Raw genomic sequence first — 20,243 nt, forward strand, 5'->3', positions numbered from 1 at the left:
TGAACCCTGAGCTGCACTTTGGCTGCACTGAGTCCAAACAAGCCACAGACTGATTCCTGACCAGCATCAGAACATTGAGCAATTTTCTTGAATTTGATACTCATTGACTTTGTGGCTGCTTTTGTCCTCATGTTTCTGGGGAAAGCAACATTAATATAACTAGGTGTGCTTCAGTAAACATTATTTTCAAAATGGCAGCCATCTCTTTATTTAATCTCCTTGGTTTAAACCACCATTTCATTTTAGTCCAGAAACGTGGGACATAAAAAAAATGTGGTTGTTACAATAGAACAAGCAATTAAATGCCCATTTGCTTCTGCTATGGGATCATATTATAAAAATGAAAGAAGAATTAAGGGAATGCAGAATCTGACTAATTCATCGTAATTATCTTCCTACAGATAGCAAAACTGGCCAAGATGAAGATTCCTCCCAGTGAACTGTTCAGATCAGAAAAAGACAAATACTCCAAATTTGATGACAATGTAAGTATTGAAGGATCTAACTCTCAACCCAGCCCCCATTCCCCAGCCAAGCCTTCAGTTGAGACCAAATATAAATAAAAATATAAATATATAGACCAGAAAGATCAACCTTCAATCTCTGCATTGAGAGGGCTGATCCCAGTCAAAGGAGTGGTTAGGAGACCAAATTTAGTTTCAGCAAAACCTGAGTAAGAACAGGAACATCAGCTAAAGTTGCTGCCCCCAATCATTCTATAGTGAATCCTGAGGTCTTGGGCTGCTTTCACATTCCAGTACTATAGATCCAAATCCTAGCATCAGAACGGCTACCAGTCTTCAACCAATTCAATTCTCTACACATGAAATCAAGAAAAGCCATCAGACACTGGATACTGCAAATCATATGGGCCCTGACAGCATACCTGTAATAACACTGAACACTTGTGTTTCAGAATCATCTGTGCCCCTTAGTCCAACTGTACATAAATGATTTGGATGCGAGCATAAGAGGTACAGTTAGTAAGTTTGCAGATGACATCAAGTTTGGAGGTGTAGTGGACAGCGAAGAGGGTTACCTCAGATTACAACAGGATCTGGACCAGATGGGCCAATGGGTTGAGAAGTGGCAGATGGAGTTTAATTCAGATAAATAAGAGGTGCTGCATTTTGGGAAAGCAAATCTTAGCAGGACTTATACACCTTAATGGTAAGGTCCTAGGGAGTGTTGCTGAACAAAGAGACCTTGGAGTGCAGGTTCATAGCTCCTTGAAAGTGGAGCCGCATGCAGATAGGATCGTGAAGAAGGCGTTTGGTATGCTTTCCTTTATCGGTCAGAGTACTAAGTACAGGAGTCGGCCACTGTTGGAATGTTGCGTGCAATTCTGGTCTCCTTCCTATTGGAAAGATGTTGTGAAACTTGAAAGGGTTCAGAAAAGATTGACAAGGATGTTCCCTGGGTTGGAGGATTTGAGCTATAGAGAGAGTCTGAACAGGCTGGGGCTGTTTTCCCTGGAGCATCTGAGGCTGAGGGATGACGTTATAGAGGTTTACAAAATTGAGGGGCATGGATAGGATAAATAGACAGTCTTTTCCCTGGGATCAGGGCGTCCAGAACTAGAGGGCATAGGTTTAGGGTGAGAGGGGAATGATATAAAAGGGACCTAAGGGACAATGTTTTCACACTGGTGGTACGTGTATGGAATGAGCTGCCAGAGGAAGTGGTGAAGGCTGGTACAATTACAACATCTAAGAGGCATTTGGATGGGATATAAATAGGAAAGGTTTGGAGGGATATGGGCCTGGTGCTGGCAGGTGGACTAGATTGGGTTGGGAGATCTGGTTGGCATGGATGGGTTGGACCAAAGGGTCTGTTTCCATGTTGTACATCTCTGACTCTATAACTACAACAATGGAATCTACCTGATAATATCGAAAATTGCCCACATGTGCTGTGCACACACAGTTGAACAAATCCACTCTGGCTGACACCTTATTCATATTCTCTTGATCATCAGAAAAATAGTCAAAGAATTTATTGTCAGGGAATAATGATCTCTCAACAAGGAAGAATCTAACCACTACCTCTTGATGTTCAATGGCATTACCAACGCTAATATCCCCACCATCATCATGTTGGGGATTTCAGTTGACCAGAAACTCAACTGGATCAGCCACATAAATACTGTAGCTACAAGAACAGGACAGAGGCTGAGAATTCTGCAATGAATATCTGTCATCCTAACTTCCCAAAATAATCTGATTATTTTGATCCCTTTACATCATACCCTCAATAAATTTTGGGGATGCCATGAGCTCCTGAACTTTTCCCTTGCCTTAGCCCCTGTGGCCACCTTTTTGGACAGTAGCACTGTTCCTTGCTTCACAGACCATGTCATCTATCCTCAATGCTCTCCCTTCACCAGGAATCCTCCCTTGTTTTAGGCCTCTTCACCTGCACTTTATCTCCTCATTGAGAATTCTCAATGTTACATCAGCCATATTAATTTATATACTCCCTCCCCTCGCCCACTTTAACTTGTCTCCAGCTGAACCTGCTGCACTCATATCTAACTCTGACTTTATTATTAAGCCTGATGACAAAGGTGGGTGCTGTTGACATCTGGCATTGAGTTTATACCTTGCAGAATAAAAACTGAAAGAAGCGTGCTGTAAATTGAATTGGCCGTGCTAAATTGCCCGTAGTGTTAGGTGAAGGGGTTAATGTAGGGGAATGGGTCTGAGTGGGTTTCGCTTCGGCGGGTCGGTATGGACTTGTTGGACCAAAGGGTCTGTTTCCACACTAAGTAATCTAATCTAAATCAGAAACAAAAACAGAAGTTGCTGGAAAAGCTCAGCAAATCTGGCAACATTTGTGAAAAGAAATCAGAGTTAATGTTTCAGGTCCGGTGAAAACCTTCCTCAGAAGTGACAGTAGCTAGGAAAATGTTGGTTTATATACAGAAGGTAGGGTGGGGGGAGGAGATAAGGAGTAAATATAGGTGGGGATAGAGGCCAAAGAGAGAGAAGAACAACTGGACAGACAAGAGTCAATAACGATCTGGCTGGAAAAGTGATTAGCAGCCAACAAGGAGTAGTGTGATAACAGGGCCTGGTGTGTGGGGTAGGGGGCTAGGACATGGGAGAGTTCAGGCCCTAAAGTTATTGAACTCAATATTGACTCCAGAAGGCTGCAGGGTCCCCAAGCGGAAAATGAGGTGTTGTTCTTCCAGCTTGCATTGCACTTCCCTGGAGCACTGCAGCAAGCCTGAGACAGATGATGTGTTAAAGTGGCAGGCAAGACCACACCACCCTGTCCCCGATCAACATTTAGTGCTCACCCCTAGTTCCTCTTGAGGAACGGTGAGCAGTCCATTTGAACTACAAGTTAAAAATCACACAATACCAAATTATAATCCAACAGGTTTATTTGGAAATACTATCTTTTAGAGCACTGCTTCTTCATCAGGTAACTAGTGGGGCAGAATTATAAGACACAGAATTAATAGCAAAAGATCGTAGTGTCATGCAACTGATACAATATATTGAATATACCTAGATTGCTGGTGTTGTGCGATTTTTAACTTTTTGTCCCTCCCAGTCCAACACCGGCACCTCACATCAATCTTGAACTGCAGCAATCCATTTAATTAGGTACAGTGCCCTTGGGGAGTGAATTCTAATAATATGATAGAGGAATGTGAACATTCCTCATTCCAATCCTACTCTGGGCACCCACACACAAACCTTCCCTGGTAGATCAGTGACATCATTGGTGCTGCTTCCTACTCTTGTGCAGAATTGGAAAAAAACTGATCCATTTTGCTTTAATTTCCCTCTTTCTCTGTCACATGGCCCAATTCAGATTTTTTCCTTTACTTCCTAGACTTTTGTGTTGCCATTTCTGGGGATAAAATGTTCACCGGTATCCTTACAAACCTACCACCTCCACATTTACTTCTCCTACATTTCATCACACTTTGGTTCCTGTAAGGATTCCATTCCATTCTTCCAGTTTCTCCATCAGCTTCACATCTGTTCCAGCGATCGGAGGGGTGCCTCCAACATGTCCTTTTTCCTCAACAAAGGCCTATCCCCAGCATAACTGATAAGAAAGACCCTTAGCTGTGGCCAACCCATCTCCCATACTTCTGTCCTTACCCTTTCACCACCTCCCACAATAATGATAGGGTTCCCCATGTCTTTACTTTCCACACCACCAATCTCTGCTTTCAAACTCTGTTTTTCATACTCCAGCATTTCTGCTACCTCCAGCAGAATGCCACTACAAATCACATTTTTCCTTTCCCCTTCCCTTGGCTGTGTTCCTCAGGGTCCATTTCCTCCCAGACACCCTTACTCTTCAGTTTCCTGAAGAATGGCTTATGCCCTAAACGTCGATTCTCCTGTTCCTTGGATGCTGCCTGACCTGCTGCGCTTTTCCAGCAACACATTTTCAGCTCTGATCTCCAGCATCTGCAGTCCTCACTTTCTCCTTGAAAACTGTGTAAGTAGCATGGGACAGACAATTATCTCACAACAGATCCGATTTCAACCCTGCAGACCTGACACATGGAGCCATGAATGGTGGTGGACAAGTAAGCAACCAACAGGAAGAGAAAGCTCTACAATATCCCCATTTGGAAGTTAGGGGAATCAACACACCACTATAAAAGACCAACTTGATGCATTTGTCTGATCCATTTTTACTTCTTCCAGAGGTCCCCAGAATCGCAGGTGTCAGCCTTCAGCAAATTTTATTCACTCTACTTGATATCAATAAAATGACTGAAGACATTGGATACTGTAAAAAGCTATGGGCTATGACAACATTTTGGCAATAGCTAAGGTGTTCCAGTCCAGCTACAATTCTGGTATTTACTCAGCAATGTAGAAAATTATCTGGTATGTCCTGTCCACAACAGTCGGGACGAATTCAACCCAGCCAATTACTGCTACATCAGACTCCTCTCAATCATTCATCATTGTCTGTTAGCACTTTCTCAGCAATAATTTGCTCATTGGTGCTCAGTTTAGGTTCCATCAGGCTCACTGGAGTTCCTGACTTCATTACAGCTTTGGTCAAAATGCAGACTGAAGAGCTTGACTCAGTCGCAGTTCTAAACTGGGAGAAGGGTAGTGTGGAATTCATTCCAAAAGAACATTGACAAATTGGTGGAGTGACCAGATAGGTGGCAGATGAATTCAATGTAGAACATAGAACAGTACAGCACAGTACAGGCCCTTCAGCTCTCAATGTTGTGCCGGCCTTTTATCCTACTCTAAGATCAGACTAACTACATACCCTCCATTGTACTAACTTCCATGTGCCTATTCAAAAGTCGCTTAAGTGTCCCTAACATATCTGACTCTACTATCCTCTGCTGGCAGTGTATTCCACGCACCCACCACTCTGAGTAAAGAATCTACCTCTGACATCTCTCCTAAACTTCCTCCAGTTAATTTAAAATTGTGCTCCCTCATGATACCTTTTCCCATGGCGGAAATGTCTATCTGGCTATCCACTCTATCCATGTCTCTCAACATTTTGTACACCTCTATCAAGTCACCTCTCATCCTTCACTCCAATGAGAAAAGCCCTAGCTCACTCAACCTTTCTTCATAAGACATGCCCCTCAGTCCAGGCAGCATCCTAGTAAATCTCCTCTGCAACTTCTCTAAAGCTTCCCCATCTTTCCTATAATGAGGCAACCAGAATTGAACACAATATTCCAAGTGTGGTCTAACCAGGGTTTTATAAAGCTGCAGCATAGCCTCGCAGCCCTTAAACTCAATCCCCCTGCTAATGAAAACCAACACACCAAAAGCCGCCTTAACAACTCTTCTCAACTTGAGTGGCAATTTTGAGGGATCTATGGACATGGACCCCAAGATCCCTCTCTTCCTCTATTCTGCATTTCAATTTGAACTTCCAAAGTGAATGGTTTCTCACTTTTCCAAGCTAAACTCCATCTGCCACTTATCAGCCCAGTTCTGCGCCCTGTCAATGTCTTGTTGCAACCTACAGCAGCCCACCACACTATCCACAACTCCACCAACCATCGTGTCATCAGCAAACTTACTAACCCACCCTTCCACTTCCTCATCCAAGCCACGAAGAGCAGAGGTCACAGAATTGATACCTGTGGAAAACCACTGGTCACCAAGCTCCAGACTGAATACTTTCCAGCTACTACCATTCTCTGTCTTCTATAGGCCAGCCAATTCTGTATCCAGATAAACAGGTTTCCCTGTATCCCATGCGTCCTTACATTCTGAATGAGCCAACTATGGGGAGCCTCATCAAATGCCTTCCTAAAACCCATGTACACCACATCCACTGGTCTGCCTAGAGAAGTGTGAAGTGGTGCACTTCGGTCAGAGGAATACAAAGATCATATGACAAAGGGGATATAAATGAACTGGAACTCTTGATCTAGAAGTAGGGTCATTGCGCTACCAAAGCCATACAATCCTGACCAAGATTATTTTTAAATCAACCTATTCAGATGTTATGACACATCTAGTGCAGATGGGACTGAACCCAGGTCTCCTGGCTCAAAAGTAGGGATAGAGCCCTCAGTCCTGACTTATTATATCTTTGTTAAATAAGATATGCTGAAGATAATTGAATGGTGTGGACATTGGAATGGAACTAGGGCATAAATTATCGATTTGACTACTTACTAAGTGCAGCAGATTTACGCAATGTTATTTAGGGGGAGAAAATTGTACAAGGGCCACATGAATAACTTAAATTCAAAAATCAGTGAATTACAATGATAGAGTCAAATAGATGTATAGCACGGAAACAGACATTTCAGTCCAACTTGTCCATGCCAATCAGAAATCCTAAACTAGTCTAATCCCATTTGCCAGCATTTGACCCAAATCTCTTTCAACCCTTTCTGTTCATATACCCATCCAGATGCCTTTTAAATGTTGTAATGGTACTAGCCTCCACCACTTCCTCTGGCAGCTCATTGCATATTAGCACCACCCTTTGCATGAAAAAGTTGTCCCTTCGGTCCCTTCTAAATCTTTCCCCTCTCACCCTAAACCTATGCCATCTTGTTCTGGACGACCCCACCCGAGGGAAATACTTGGTCTATTTACCTTATCCATGTTCCTCATGATAAACCTCTATAGCCTCCGATGCTCCATGGAAAACAGCTCCAGCCTATTCAACCTCTCCCTATAGCTCAAATCCTCCAATCCTGGCAATATCCTTGTAAGTCTTTTCTGAACCCTTTCAAGTTTCACAACATCCTTCCAATAAGAATTGCACACAATATTCCAGTGGCCTAACCAGTGTCTTGTACAGCTGCAACAGGACCTCCTAATTCCTATACTTTAATGCTCTGACTGATAAAGGAAAGCATACCAAATGCCTTATTCACTATCTTATCTCTGCAACTCCATTTTCAAGGAACAATGAACCTGCAGTCCAAGGTCTCTTTATTCAATGACACTCCCCAAGACGCTACCATTAAGTATAGAAGTCCTGCTCTGATTTGCCCTTCCAAAATGCAGCACCTCACATCTATCTAAATTAAATTCAATCTGCCACTCCTTAGTCCATTGGCCCATCTGATCAAGATCCCATTGTAGTCTGAGGTAACTTTCTTCACTGTCCACTATACCTCCAACAATGGTATCGTCTGCAAAATTACCAACTATACCTCCCATGTTCACATCCAAATCATTTATGTAAATGACAAAAAGTAGAGGACCCAGCACCTATCCTTGTGGCACTCCACTGGTCACAGGCATAGAGTCTGAAAATCAACCCTCTACCACCACTGCCTTCTGCCTTCGAGCCAGTTCTGTTTCATTTATTGTACAACAAAAAAGCTGGTCAAAATTGTCTGTTTTGTTTACGTTGTTGAACAATTAGTTTTAAATCCTAACTTTAATCTTGTTTAATTTGTTCAAGGGATTTCCAACTCATGATGCTGAGGGTAAAGAACTTAGCAAGGGACAGACAAAGAAACTTCGGAAGCTTTATGAAGTTCAGGAGGAACGGTATAATGAATATTTGCGGAATAGCAGCACCAACTAAATGCTTTACGGTGACTTTCTGTATATCTAATAATGGAAAGAAACCAATTGAGACATGACAAACAGTGATGTTTTTTAAAAATCAAATTCTATTCTGTAAATGAATAAAAGAGAGACACTTTTACACTTGACCATAAGAAATGAACTAATGGAAGAAAGTAAATAGAGACTCTGAAAAGCTAAATTTTCTTCTAATTCAACATTATTTAAATAATGTGGTTTGAATCTGGATGGCTTTGCCTTTCACATCTAGGACTGCATGCAAATACATCCAGGTTGAAGATATGGAAATTACTTTTGTCTAACTATGATTAATTTTGGGCAATCTAAGTTCAATTTAATTCACTGTCCAGTTGAGCGTAATTGTCAGTATCACAAGTCACGTGATTATTGGTGTAGAGAAATAGTGATCTGTCAAGTTGGTGATCTTAAAGGTTGAGACTGAATAGAAGATACTATGAGTGAATGATTTAGGGAAAATGACTAAAATATGAAGGATTTAGTTCAGAGCAATGATATCCTTTGATCTGTGCAAAATTTTAAAAGTACAATTATTGACGCTTTAGCTGTTTGCTGGTTCCAAACGGTCGTTTATTTGTTCCAATTCTAAACATGTTTGAGGGAGAACATGTAAATGGTTTGATATTTTCCATCTTCTGTTTTAATAGGCGTGATAAATCAGTTTCTGTCTAGCAATTACATATTTTGCTGCAATTTTAAGTAATGATCCTTTGTTTAGTAATTAAGCTTTGGGCTCTGGTGTGAGTTGTTTTTGCATGAAAATTTGCTATTTGTATCACTTTGAAATAGCATGTTAGTTGTTCATAGAATCATCAAAACACAAAGAGGTGATTATGCATATTGAACTTGTGCTATCTCTCTGCAACAGTAAGTTTGTTGCTTCCACTCCCAAACTTTCCTTATTTTCCTACTCTATTGAATGCAATGATTTGAATCTGCCTCCCAACAGTTTTTGGATTGTATTGCAAATTTTGACCATTTATTCTGAAATAAGATTTTTCCTCATGTGGCCTTTTTATTATTTTGCAAACCACTTCAAATTTGTCTTCTCTGGTAGCCAACCTTTCCACTAAAGGCACCTCGTGATTTTGAACATCTGAACACTCTTTTCACTGAAGATAACAAACTAAGCTTCTCCAATCTATCCACAAGATTGCAATCCTGCATCCCTAAGTTATTCTCATAAATATTTTTGAACCTCTAAAGCCTTCACGGCATTCCTAAAGTTCAACATTAGAAAAGACACATTACTTTGGTTGAGGCCAAACCAATATTATATGAAGGTTTACCATAATTCCCTGAGGTTGATTCTCTGTGTTTCTGTTATGAAGCGCAAGATCCTATTTTGATCCTTTCTGAACTCATCACCTCCTTGATTTGTGTATCTTCCCTGCTGCTGCTGTTATTCATCATGTTTAGCACTGTATCAGTTTAGTTTATATTCTCTCTATTCATTCTTCCTACTTGTCTATATTACATACTTGTCTATATTACCTACCTCATACTTGTCTATATTACATCTTATCTCTCATTTATCTATCTATTCCACAAGCCTAAATCATCTTGAAGTTTTATCATTACCTTCATAGTTGACAAATATTTCCAAGTTGTATGCCCTCTGCAAAGTTTGAAATTATACATCTAAGTCATTCAAACATACCAAAAGAAGCAGTGAATCTAGTATAGATCCTGAGAAAACACAACGATATACTTATCTGCAGTTCAAAAAGATCTATCATTCATCCCTACAATTTCCTGTCATTCAGTCAAATTCATATCTATGCTGCAACGTTGCTGGCAAATCTATCATGTGGCAGTTTACAAAAAACCTTTGAGAAGTTCATGTAAACCACATCAACTGCATTACCTTCATTAAACTTCTCTACTGCCTCATTTAAAAAAAAATTAAGTTAGTTGACCACAGCTTTTCTTTCACCAATCCATTATTGTAATTTTTGGCCCAAATTGTCATTTTCTAAAGGATTTCTCACCATTGAGGTTAAATTGGCTGGTCTTTTGAGGTTGCTGGGTTCACATTTATACAATTTTTATGAAAATTTAATATTTATCACAGGTAATTTTCCAGTCTTTTAGCATCACCATGTATCTAAAGATTGGACGTTGATGGCAAGTATATCCATACTTCAGCATCACATCTTGTCTTGATAGAACAATTTTAAGTTCAACCAGCCATTTTTTTAGCCTACTTAAGATTACAAATACATCTTTGCTATGACTTTGGCAGCATCATCTTCATTTGTAAAGACATGGTATAAAAATAATTTAGAACTTAATCCACACACTCTGAAGCCATGTATTGATCTGCTTTTTGATCCCTAAGCAGTGCCCCCTTCCTCTTACTACTCATTTATTATTTTGATGTTTATGCAACTTTTGATTTCTTTTTATGTTAGCTGTTGATATTTTCTCATTTTATCTTTGATTACTTAGAATAAGGAGCAGTGATAAAGAAACTTTCTATATCCAGTTTGGGTCATCAGTTCACTCTGACACTGCCTTCAGATCCTAGTCTCTCCTACTACTGAAAACATCTTCTCCCTGTTGGACTCCAGCCACCTGGATATGCTTCATGGGAAATGGGAGTGGCACACCTATTGTTGTTGGTGCAGGTGGGCAGTTTTCTCTGGTGAGTGAGTAGGCTCTGAAGAGAGTATGCAGGGTTAGTGGTGTTGCAGGTCAGGGTGGGTGAGGGCAAGTGGGGATGTTGTTGCATGCGTTAGCAAGCGGGGCATAGAACATTGAGATCTGAGTACAGTAGCAGAGATGGAGTGTGAGTGATTAGGGAGAAGATGATGGTGCTTACACAAGCATAGTGGTGCTGGCGGAAATAGCTCCAACCTGGTTAGCAACCTTCGGATTACATCAAAGCATGACACTTATTTTCCCCTTGGTCTACCGTGACTGAGGTAAATGTCAGGAATGAAGCACAGTGGATCTGACTGACAGTGCTTGCATGGAGACACAATGGCCTTTAAATATGGCACCTTCAAAAACAACCAGAGGATCCAGGAATACAATACATTGAGATCCAGAGTATTATCTGACATTGAAATATATTACAGTTATTGACAAAGAGATTCTCTAAACCATGGGACTGTGAATGATTTTCAGAATACATACTTGGCCTCAGAACTTCAGAACTGCAAAAAAGAGGAAGAAGAACACCTCTACAATGTATTCGCCAAAAACGGATACCCGTGCAATTTCATCAACAGATGCCTAAGGGAAAGACAACAGAATGAGGACATGCACAACCCATAGGACTAGCCATGTTACCATACATCAAGAACATTTCTGAACTGACAGCCAGACTACTACGACCACTAGGACTCATAACAGCACATAAACCAACAGCCACTCTCCGACAACAACTCACCAGGACAAAGGATCCGATACCCAGCATGAGCAAAACCAACGTAGTGTACAAAATCCCATGCAAGGACTGCACAAAACACTACATAGGACAAACAGGAAGACAGCTAACGATCCGTATCCATGAACACCAACTAGCCACGAAACGACACGACCAGCTATCCCTAGTAGCCACACACGCAGATGACAAGCAACATGAGTTCGACTGGGACAACACTAGTATTACAGGACAAGCCAAACAGAACAGTCAGGGAATTCCTAGAGGCATGGCACTCATCTACAGATTCTATCAGCAAACACATCGACCTGGACCCAATATACCGGCCACTGCAGTGGACAGCTGGAACTGACAACCGGAAGCAGCAGAGGCAAACCACTATAAATGCTGGAGGAAACAACACAGAAGTGCTTCACAGGAGGCTCCCAAGCACTGAGGATGTCACCTAGACAGGGAACGAAACGTCTGCGACACAAATTCCCAGCTCGGCGAACAGAACCAAAACAACGAGCACCCAAGCTACAAATCTTCTCACAAACTTTGAAAGGATAGACTGGATCTAAAAGTTTTATATGTTCTAAATTGGAGGAAGGCCAATTTTGACGGTATTAGGCAAGAATTTTCAAAACATGATTGGGTGCGGATGTTCGCATTTAAGGGGATGGCTGAAAAATGAGAAGCCTTTAAAAATGAGATAACAAGAGTCCAGAGACAACATGTTCCTGTTAAGGTGAAAGGGAAGGCTGGTAGGTGTAGGGAATGTTAGGTGGCTAGAGAAATTAAGGTTTTGGTCAAGAAAAAGAAAGCATATGTCAGGTATAGATAGCAGAGATCGATTGAATCCTTAGAGTATAAAGGCAGTAGAAATATACTTAAATGAGAAATCAGGAGAGCAAAAAAGGGGATATGAGATAGCTTTGACAAATAAGAGTTAAGGAGAACTCAAAAGGATTTTATAAATACATTAAGGACAAAAGGATAATTAGGGAGAGATGATCAGCAAGGCAGACTAACAGTGGAACTGCAGGATTTGGGGAGAAGATGAAAACTAGTATTTTGAATCAATGTTTACGGTGGAGAATGACATGGAAGATAAAGAGTGTGGTGAAATCGATGATGACATCTTGAAAAATGTCCATATTACAGAGGAGAAGGTAGTGGATGTCTTAAATCGCATAAAAGGTGGATAAATCCTTTTAAATGTTGCAATTGTACCAGTCACCACCACTTCCTGTGGCAGCTCATTCCAGCCATGCACCACCCTCTGCGTGAAGAAATTGCACCTTAGGTCCCTTTTATATATTTCCCCTCTCACTCTAACCCTATGCCCTCTAGATCTGGATTCCCCCAATCCAGGGAAAAGACCTTGCCTATTTATCCTATCCATGCACCTCATGATTTTATAAAACCTCTATAAAGATACCACTCGGCCTCAGACGCTCCAGGGAAAACAGCCCCAGCCTGTTCAGCCTCTCCTTATAGCTCAAATCCACCAACCCTGGCAATATCCTTGTAAATCTCTTCTGAACCCTTTCAAGTTTCACAACTCAGCCAATAGAAAGGCAACCAGAATCTCATGCAATATTCCAAAAGTGGCCCAACCAATATCCTGTACAGATGCAACATGACCTCCCAATCCCTATACTCAATGCTCTGACCAATAAAGGAAAGCATACCAAATGCCGCCTTCACTATCCCATCTACCTGTGACTCTACTTTCAAGGAATTATGAACCTACACTCCCAAATCTCTTTGTTCAGCAACAGTCCCTAGGACCTTACCATTAAGTGTATAAGTCCTGCTAAGATTTGCTTTTCCAAAATGCAACACCTTGCATTTATCTAAATTAAACTCCATCTGCCGCTCTTCAGCCCATTGGCCCATCTGATCAAGATCCTGTTGTACACTGAGGTAACATTCTTCGCTGCCCACTACACCTCCAATTTTGGTGTCATCTGCAAACTTACTAGCCATGCCTCCTATGTTCACATCCAAATCATTTGTATAAATGATGAAAAGTAATGGACCCAGCTTACTAACTATGCCTCCTATGTTTGCATTCAAATCACTTATATAAATGATGAAAGCAGTGGAGCCAGCACTGATCCTTGTGGCACACCACTGGTCACAGGCCTCCAGTCTGAAAAGCAACCCTCCACCACTACCCTCTATCTTCTGCCTTTGAACTCTATGGAAAGTTAGGGACGTGATTGCTGAGCCCCTTGCTGAGGTTTTGAGATCGTAGATAGTCACAGGTGAGGTACCAAAAGACTGGAGGTTGGCTAACATGGTGCCACTATTTAAGAAAGGTGGTAAGGAAAATCCAGGGAACTATAGACTGGTGAGCCTGACATCGATGGTGGTCAAGTTGTTGGAGGGAATCCTGAGGGATAGGATTTACATGTCTTTGAAAAGGCAAGTACTGATTAGGGATTGTCAACATGGCTTTTTGCAGGGAAAATTATGTCTCACAAACTTGATTCAGTTTTTTGAAGAAGTAACAAAGAGGGCAGAGCGGTGGATGTGATCTTACATGGACTTCAGTAAGATGTTCGACAAGGTTCCTCATGGTGACTGGTTAGCAAGATCAGATCACTTAGAATACAGGGAGAACTAGCCTGACGGATACAGAACTGGCTCAAAGTAGAAGACAGCAGGTGGGGTTGGAGGGTTGCTTTTCAGACTGGAGGCCTGTGACCAGTGGTGTACCATAAGGATCAGTGTTGGCTCCACTGCTTTCATCATTTAAGTGATTTGAATGCAAAAATAGGAGGCATAGTTAGTAAGTTTGGAGATGACACCAAAATTGGAGGTGTAGTTGACAGCAAAGAAGGTTACCTCAGAGTACAACAGGATCTTGATCTGACAGCCCAGATGGAATTTAATTTAGATAAATGTGAGGTGCCCCATTTTGGAAAGGCAAATCAGTGCAAGACTTTTACATTTAATGGTAAGGTCCTGGGAAGTGTTGTTGACCAGAGACCTTGGAGTGCAGGTTCATAGTTCCTTGAAAGTTGAGTCACAGATAGAAAGGATCGTGAAGAAGGCGTTTATTTTGCTTTCCTTTATTAGTCAGAGCATTGAGTAGAGGAGTTGGGAGGTCATGTTGCGGCTATATAGGACACTTTTGGAATATTATATACAATTCTGGTCTCCCTCCTATAGGGAGGATATTGTGAAACTTGAAAGGGTTCAGAAAAGCATTACAAAAATGTTGTAAGGGTTGGAGGATTTCAGCTGTAGGGAGAGGATGAATAAGCTAGGGTTGTTTACCCTGGAGCATTGGAGGCTGAGGTTACAGAGTTTAGTATAATCATGAGGGGCATGAATAGGGAAAATGGACAAGGTATTTTCCCTGTGTTGGAGGATCCAGAACTATAGGACATAACTTTAGGGTGAGACACGAAAGATTTATAAGGGACCAAAGGGGCAACTTTTTCATGCAAAGAATGGTGCATGCATGGGATGAGCTGCCATAGGAAGTGGTGGAAGGTGGTACAATTACAACATTTAAAAAGCATCTGGATAGGTATATGAATAGGAAGTGTTTAGAGGGATATTGGACAGGTGCTGGCAAATGGGACGAGATTAATTTAGGATCTCTGGTCAGCATGAATGAGTTGGACTGAAGGGTTTGCTTCCATGCTGTACACCTCTCTGACTCTATGAACAACTTCACATTTTCATACGTTTTATTCTATTTGACAACCTTTTGTCCACCTACTTAACATATGTAAATGGTTTGTATCCCTCTCACAACCTGACTTTGTATTTCTGTGTTGTCTGCAAATTGGACTACAGTATCTTCACTTCCTTCCTTCAAGTTATTAATATACATTGTAAACAGATGTAGTCGCAGCACTGATCCTTGTGGATGCCCACTGGTTGCCAACCTGAAAAAGAATCCCTTATCTCACTCACTGTTTTGTGCCCATTAGCAAATTCTCTTTCTGTGCCAATCCATTACGTCCAACACCATGAACTCTTATTATAACCATTTGTGAGGTATCTTGTTGAAGATTTTTAGGTAGGAAGTCCAACTACAACACATGTACCAATTCTCCTCCGTCCACACTGGTTGATACCTCTTCCAAAAATTCAATAAATTAGTTAAACATGATTTCTCTTTCATAAGCCATGCTGGACTTTCATTGATTAGATTCTAATTTTACAAATGTTCTGGCATTACTTGCTTAATAATTGATTCCAGTATTTTTCAACAATAGATGTTATGATAAGAGGCTTATAATTACACGTTTTTAGCCTCCCTAAAATAGGGGTGTCATACTGGCAGTTTTCAAATCACCTAACTGTTACAGCCAAACTGAACAGATTGCTGATCTTATTGTTACTAGCCTAATTTAATGGTTTTTAAGTTATGAATTTGAGTTGATAAGACACCTGTGTCATCAGTGAACGGAGTCCAATTCATGCTGTGTAAGACCCTCCCGATGTGGTCTCCTCTATATTGGGAAGACTGGACGCCTCCTAGCAGAGCGCTTAAGGGAACATCTCCAGGACACCCGCACCAACCAACCACACCGCCCTGTGGCCCAACATTTCCCCTTCCCCCACCTCATCCAGTTTCAAACTTCCAGTTCAGCATTGTCCCCTTGACTTGTCCGGACTTGTCTGACCTGCCTAGCTCCTTTTCCACCTATCCACTGCACCCTCCCCTCCTTGACCTATCACCTTCATCTCCTCCCCCACTCACCCATTGTACTCTATGCTACTCTCTCCCCACCCCACCCTCCTCTTATTTCTCCACGCTTCAGGCTCACTGCCTTTATTCCTGATGAAGGGCTTTTGCCCGAAACGTCGATTTCGCTGCTCGTTGGATGCTGCCTGAACTGCTGTGCTCTTCCAGCACCACTAATCCAGAAGACCCTATCCATGTCCACTGATACAATGTTCATCTCATATAAGACTCAATTCGTTTCTTCTGATACAACCCGATTAGTTTAACTGTACCAAGGTAATTGAATAGCTGTCTCGTAGAAGTCAGTGGAGTTCATAATACCGCAATGATTGCATTATAATACCTTTCAACATTAGTAAAATTTGTCAGATACTACAACTTGAGAAATGCAAATCTCAATCAAATACGTAACTCAGTCAAGGTTTCAAGATTAATTGTGCTGATCAATTTTATCTTAAAACAATGATATAAAATAAATTGGCCATTTGGCTAATTTTTAGCGTCCTAAAAATGTAGGGCAAGCAGAAAGTAGAGTTAAGGCCACAATCCGATCAGCCATGATCTTACGGAGCAGCGCAGCAGATTCTATGTCCCTATTCCTATAACTTACAAGTTCGGCTAATAATACGCGATTTGATAATTGCAGGGATAGATAGCATCCTCTGCAGTCAAAAATTAGAATTCTGAAAGCTGTTTCCTGCCTGATACAAGTGTGATGCATATCTCAAAGCTAGAAAACAACTTGGAAAGGAAGATGGTAAATCCAATTGTCATGTTCCAAATTGAAAGAAATGACATAGGTAGGAATAAACAGGAAATCCTGCTAACAGAGTATCAAAGTTAGATTCTAAATTAGAAAGGCAGAAATTGAAGGATCGTGCGATCTGAACTACACAAATTGGCATGGGAGCAGACAGATTAGGAGAAATTACAAGTGGTTAAAGGGTCAGGTATGGGAAAGCAATTTCCTTTTCATGAGACACTCTGGGACAGGAAGGAGCTGTAACAATCGTCAAGCTCCAATTAAACAGGAATGGAACTCTTGACCAAGCAGAAAGGTGAAACAGGGAGGTGACAAAGGCTGCAAGCTACCTGGATGTTGGAAGTATTCTACAAGAAAAAATAAGCACTCTACACCTCAATAAAACATGGGTACAAAGAATAGTGTAAGGGAGGGTTTTGGTGGTAAGGAGCTAAATAGAGAGAGTTGTAGATCAGACATCTTTATGGCCAAATATGAAATGAAAGGGAACCCTATTAAAAAGGAGTTGGAATGGTTGTATAGCAATGTGCACAATGTGTATAAGAAACAGACATTGGAGGTCATCATACTTCGGGATAAATCAGACATCATCAAAGACATGGCGACAAAAAAAATAAATACAGCAGGATATAGAGGAAAAGAGAGCAGATGGAATACAGTGCACTTTCTTGCAAGGGATAACATAGTAGACAGGGTAATTAAGGCATTTAGCTTGATTTTATTGGTCAAACCATTGCATATTTGATTAGATTACTATTTTAGATTAGATTACTTACAGTGTGGAAACAGGCCCTTCGGCCCAACAATCTACACCGACCCTCCGAAGAGCAACCCACCCAGACCCATTCCTCTACATTTACCCCTTCACCTAACACTATGGGAAATTTAGCATGGCCAATTCACCCTAACCTGCACATTTTTGGACTGTGGGAGGAAACCGGAGCGCCCAGAGGAAACCCATGCATGGGAGTTGGGACATCAAGTTGTACAGGTCATTGATGAGGCCACTTTCAGAGTACTATAGGAAGGCACTTCAATTGGAGAGAGTTCAGAAAAGATTTACCAAGATGTCTGAGGGAATGGAGGGTTTGAATTATAAGGAGAGGCTGGATAGGCGGGACTTTTTCACTCGAGCAGAGAAATTGAGAGATGATCTTTTAAAATCATGAGGAGCACAGATAAGGCAAATATTGTTGCTGGAAAAGCGCAGCAGGTCAGGCAGCATCCAAGGAGCAGGAGAATCGACGTTTCGTGCATGAGCCCTTCTTCAGGAATTCCTGACCTGCTGCGCTTTTCCAGCAACACATTTTCAGCTCTGATTTCCAGCATCTGCAGTCTTCACTTTCTCCCAGATAAGGTAAATAGCAAAGCTTTCTTCCCCAGGGTGTGAGAGTTCATAACCATGGGACACATTTTTAAGGTGAGAAGAGAAAGATTTACAAGGGACCTTATGGTCAAATCTTTCAGAGAGGGTGGTCGTATGTGAAATGAACTGCTAGAGGATGTGGTAGATGCAGGTAGTTATGACATTAGAAAGATATTTGGGTAGGTACACGAATTGGAAAGGTATAGAGGGATATGGCCAAACATCAGACTATTTTCATTTTGGGCAATTTGGTGAGCATGGACAAGTTGAAGCAAAAGGTTTGTCTCCATGCTGTGTGACTCTGAATCTCTAAGAGAGGTGAAGGAAGAAATATGAAGATAATGTAGGGAGTTGGGTAAAAGAAAGAAAAATAATAATCATGCTAGAATTAAAACACACCAATATTGATCAGAAGAGGTAATTAAAGGGTACAAGGGGATGGAGTCCCTAAAGTCCCTATACAGGACGATTTTCTAAAAGAGTATGTGAAAAGCTCTACAGGGGAAAATTTACTAACAAATCCAATAACTGAGAATGAACCACAGCATGTAAGACAAGAAAAAAAAGCTGAGGAACAGAGGATGCTGAAAATCAGAAACAAAAACACAAATTACTGGAAAAACTCAGCAGCCCTTGCAGCAATTGTGGAGAGAAAGCAGAGTTAATGTTTTAGGTCTAGTGATCCTTCTTCAGAACTTCAGACAAGTAAAAAAAGTAGGGAACATCTAGTCAGTAGTAACCATAAAATAATATAAGTTAAGATAATAGAGAAGGACATAATTATGATGAAACTCAAGATGACAGATTGGAGAAAAGCTGATTATTAGGCTCTGAGAATGGAACTTGGGAAAACAAAATTGGCAACAATATTACCAAACAACAATGTGGAACAATTGGAAAGACTGAATCAAGTGTTCAACTGGGAAAATAATATCAGTTAAAAGGGGAAAAAAGAAACTACTGGGACTCCATGGATGAAAAAAGATGTAAGGAAACAATTGAAGATTAGAAAAGAGGCATACATTAAATATACAGAAAGTAGAAGATTGCATGACAGAAGAGAATTGGTAGAAAGTAGGAGGGAAGACAAAAAATTCGAAAGGCAAAGAGGAATTATGAATTTGAAATTGTGAAGTTAAACAAAATAACAAAATATTTGACAGGTAATAATGAAATAAAGAATAATATTAGCATGAGAATAGGACAAATGCGAGATAGATAGGAAATGATCACAGGTAATGATAGAAAAATGGCAGAAGAATTAACATTTATTTCAAATAAAGACAAAATGCTGGAAAAAACATAGCAAGTTTGACAGCATCTGAGGAGAAAGAAACAAAATTAAAAGTTTGAGTCAAAAATAACACAAGGTTATTACTGAAAAGACAAAACAAAAACAAGTTATCGAGATATGGAGCACAGTTGGAAAAAATCTTAAACAGCTAGCAAACCAAAGTTTCAATTTATTTCCCAAACTCATTTCTTTACAGTAATACAAATCATGAGAAATTAGCCCTGTATATAAAATCTTTAACTTTGACAAAACTGAATCTCCCCAGTTCTTTTTATAGAAACAGACTCTTTGCTCCAATTTGTCCATGCCAACCAGATATCCTAAATTAATCTAGTCCCATTTGCCAGCACTTAGCCCATATCCCTCTAGACCCTTCCAGATGCCTATTTTTATTGAAAAGTAGATTTTTAAAAATATTACAACAAATACAAAACAATACAATTCAAAACAATACAAAGAACAGAAAATGAGTTTTAAAAAACCCAATCCGCCCTCTTGTATAAATGTATAAATCTATAAAGAAAATATATATTTAAAAAACCCAACTATTTAACTAAATAAATAAGAACCAAACTAATAAATAGTAATAACTCAACTCTGCCAAACAAAATACTCATACGTTCGCAGTTCCTCCTCTCTGGATATTCAACTCAAAGCACAATATCCAGGTATTCCAAACAGGGTTGCC

At 40.6% G+C, this 20,243-nt stretch overlaps 1 protein-coding gene across 8 annotated transcripts in view; it reads left to right on the plus strand.

Annotated features, from left to right (window-relative positions):
* cars1 (cysteinyl-tRNA synthetase 1) overlaps window positions 1–15,279 on the plus strand; it is an 83,230-nt gene extending 67,951 nt beyond the window's left edge. For all 8 annotated transcript variants that reach the window (XM_072592053.1, XM_072592056.1, XM_072592052.1 and 5 more), the window contains 2 exons: window positions 402–485; window positions 7,897–15,279. In XM_072592053.1, the coding sequence (XP_072448154.1) occupies window positions 402–485; window positions 7,897–8,022 (210 nt within the window). In that variant the 3' untranslated portion in view covers window positions 8,023–15,279. The remainder of the gene's footprint in view (window positions 1–401; window positions 486–7,896) is intronic.
* Window positions 15,280–20,243: the final 4,964 nt, after the last annotated feature.

The sequence above is a fragment of the Chiloscyllium punctatum genome, chromosome 22, assembly GCF_047496795.1.
Source record: "Chiloscyllium punctatum isolate Juve2018m chromosome 22, sChiPun1.3, whole genome shotgun sequence".
Lineage (NCBI taxonomy): Eukaryota > Metazoa > Chordata > Chondrichthyes > Orectolobiformes > Hemiscylliidae > Chiloscyllium > Chiloscyllium punctatum.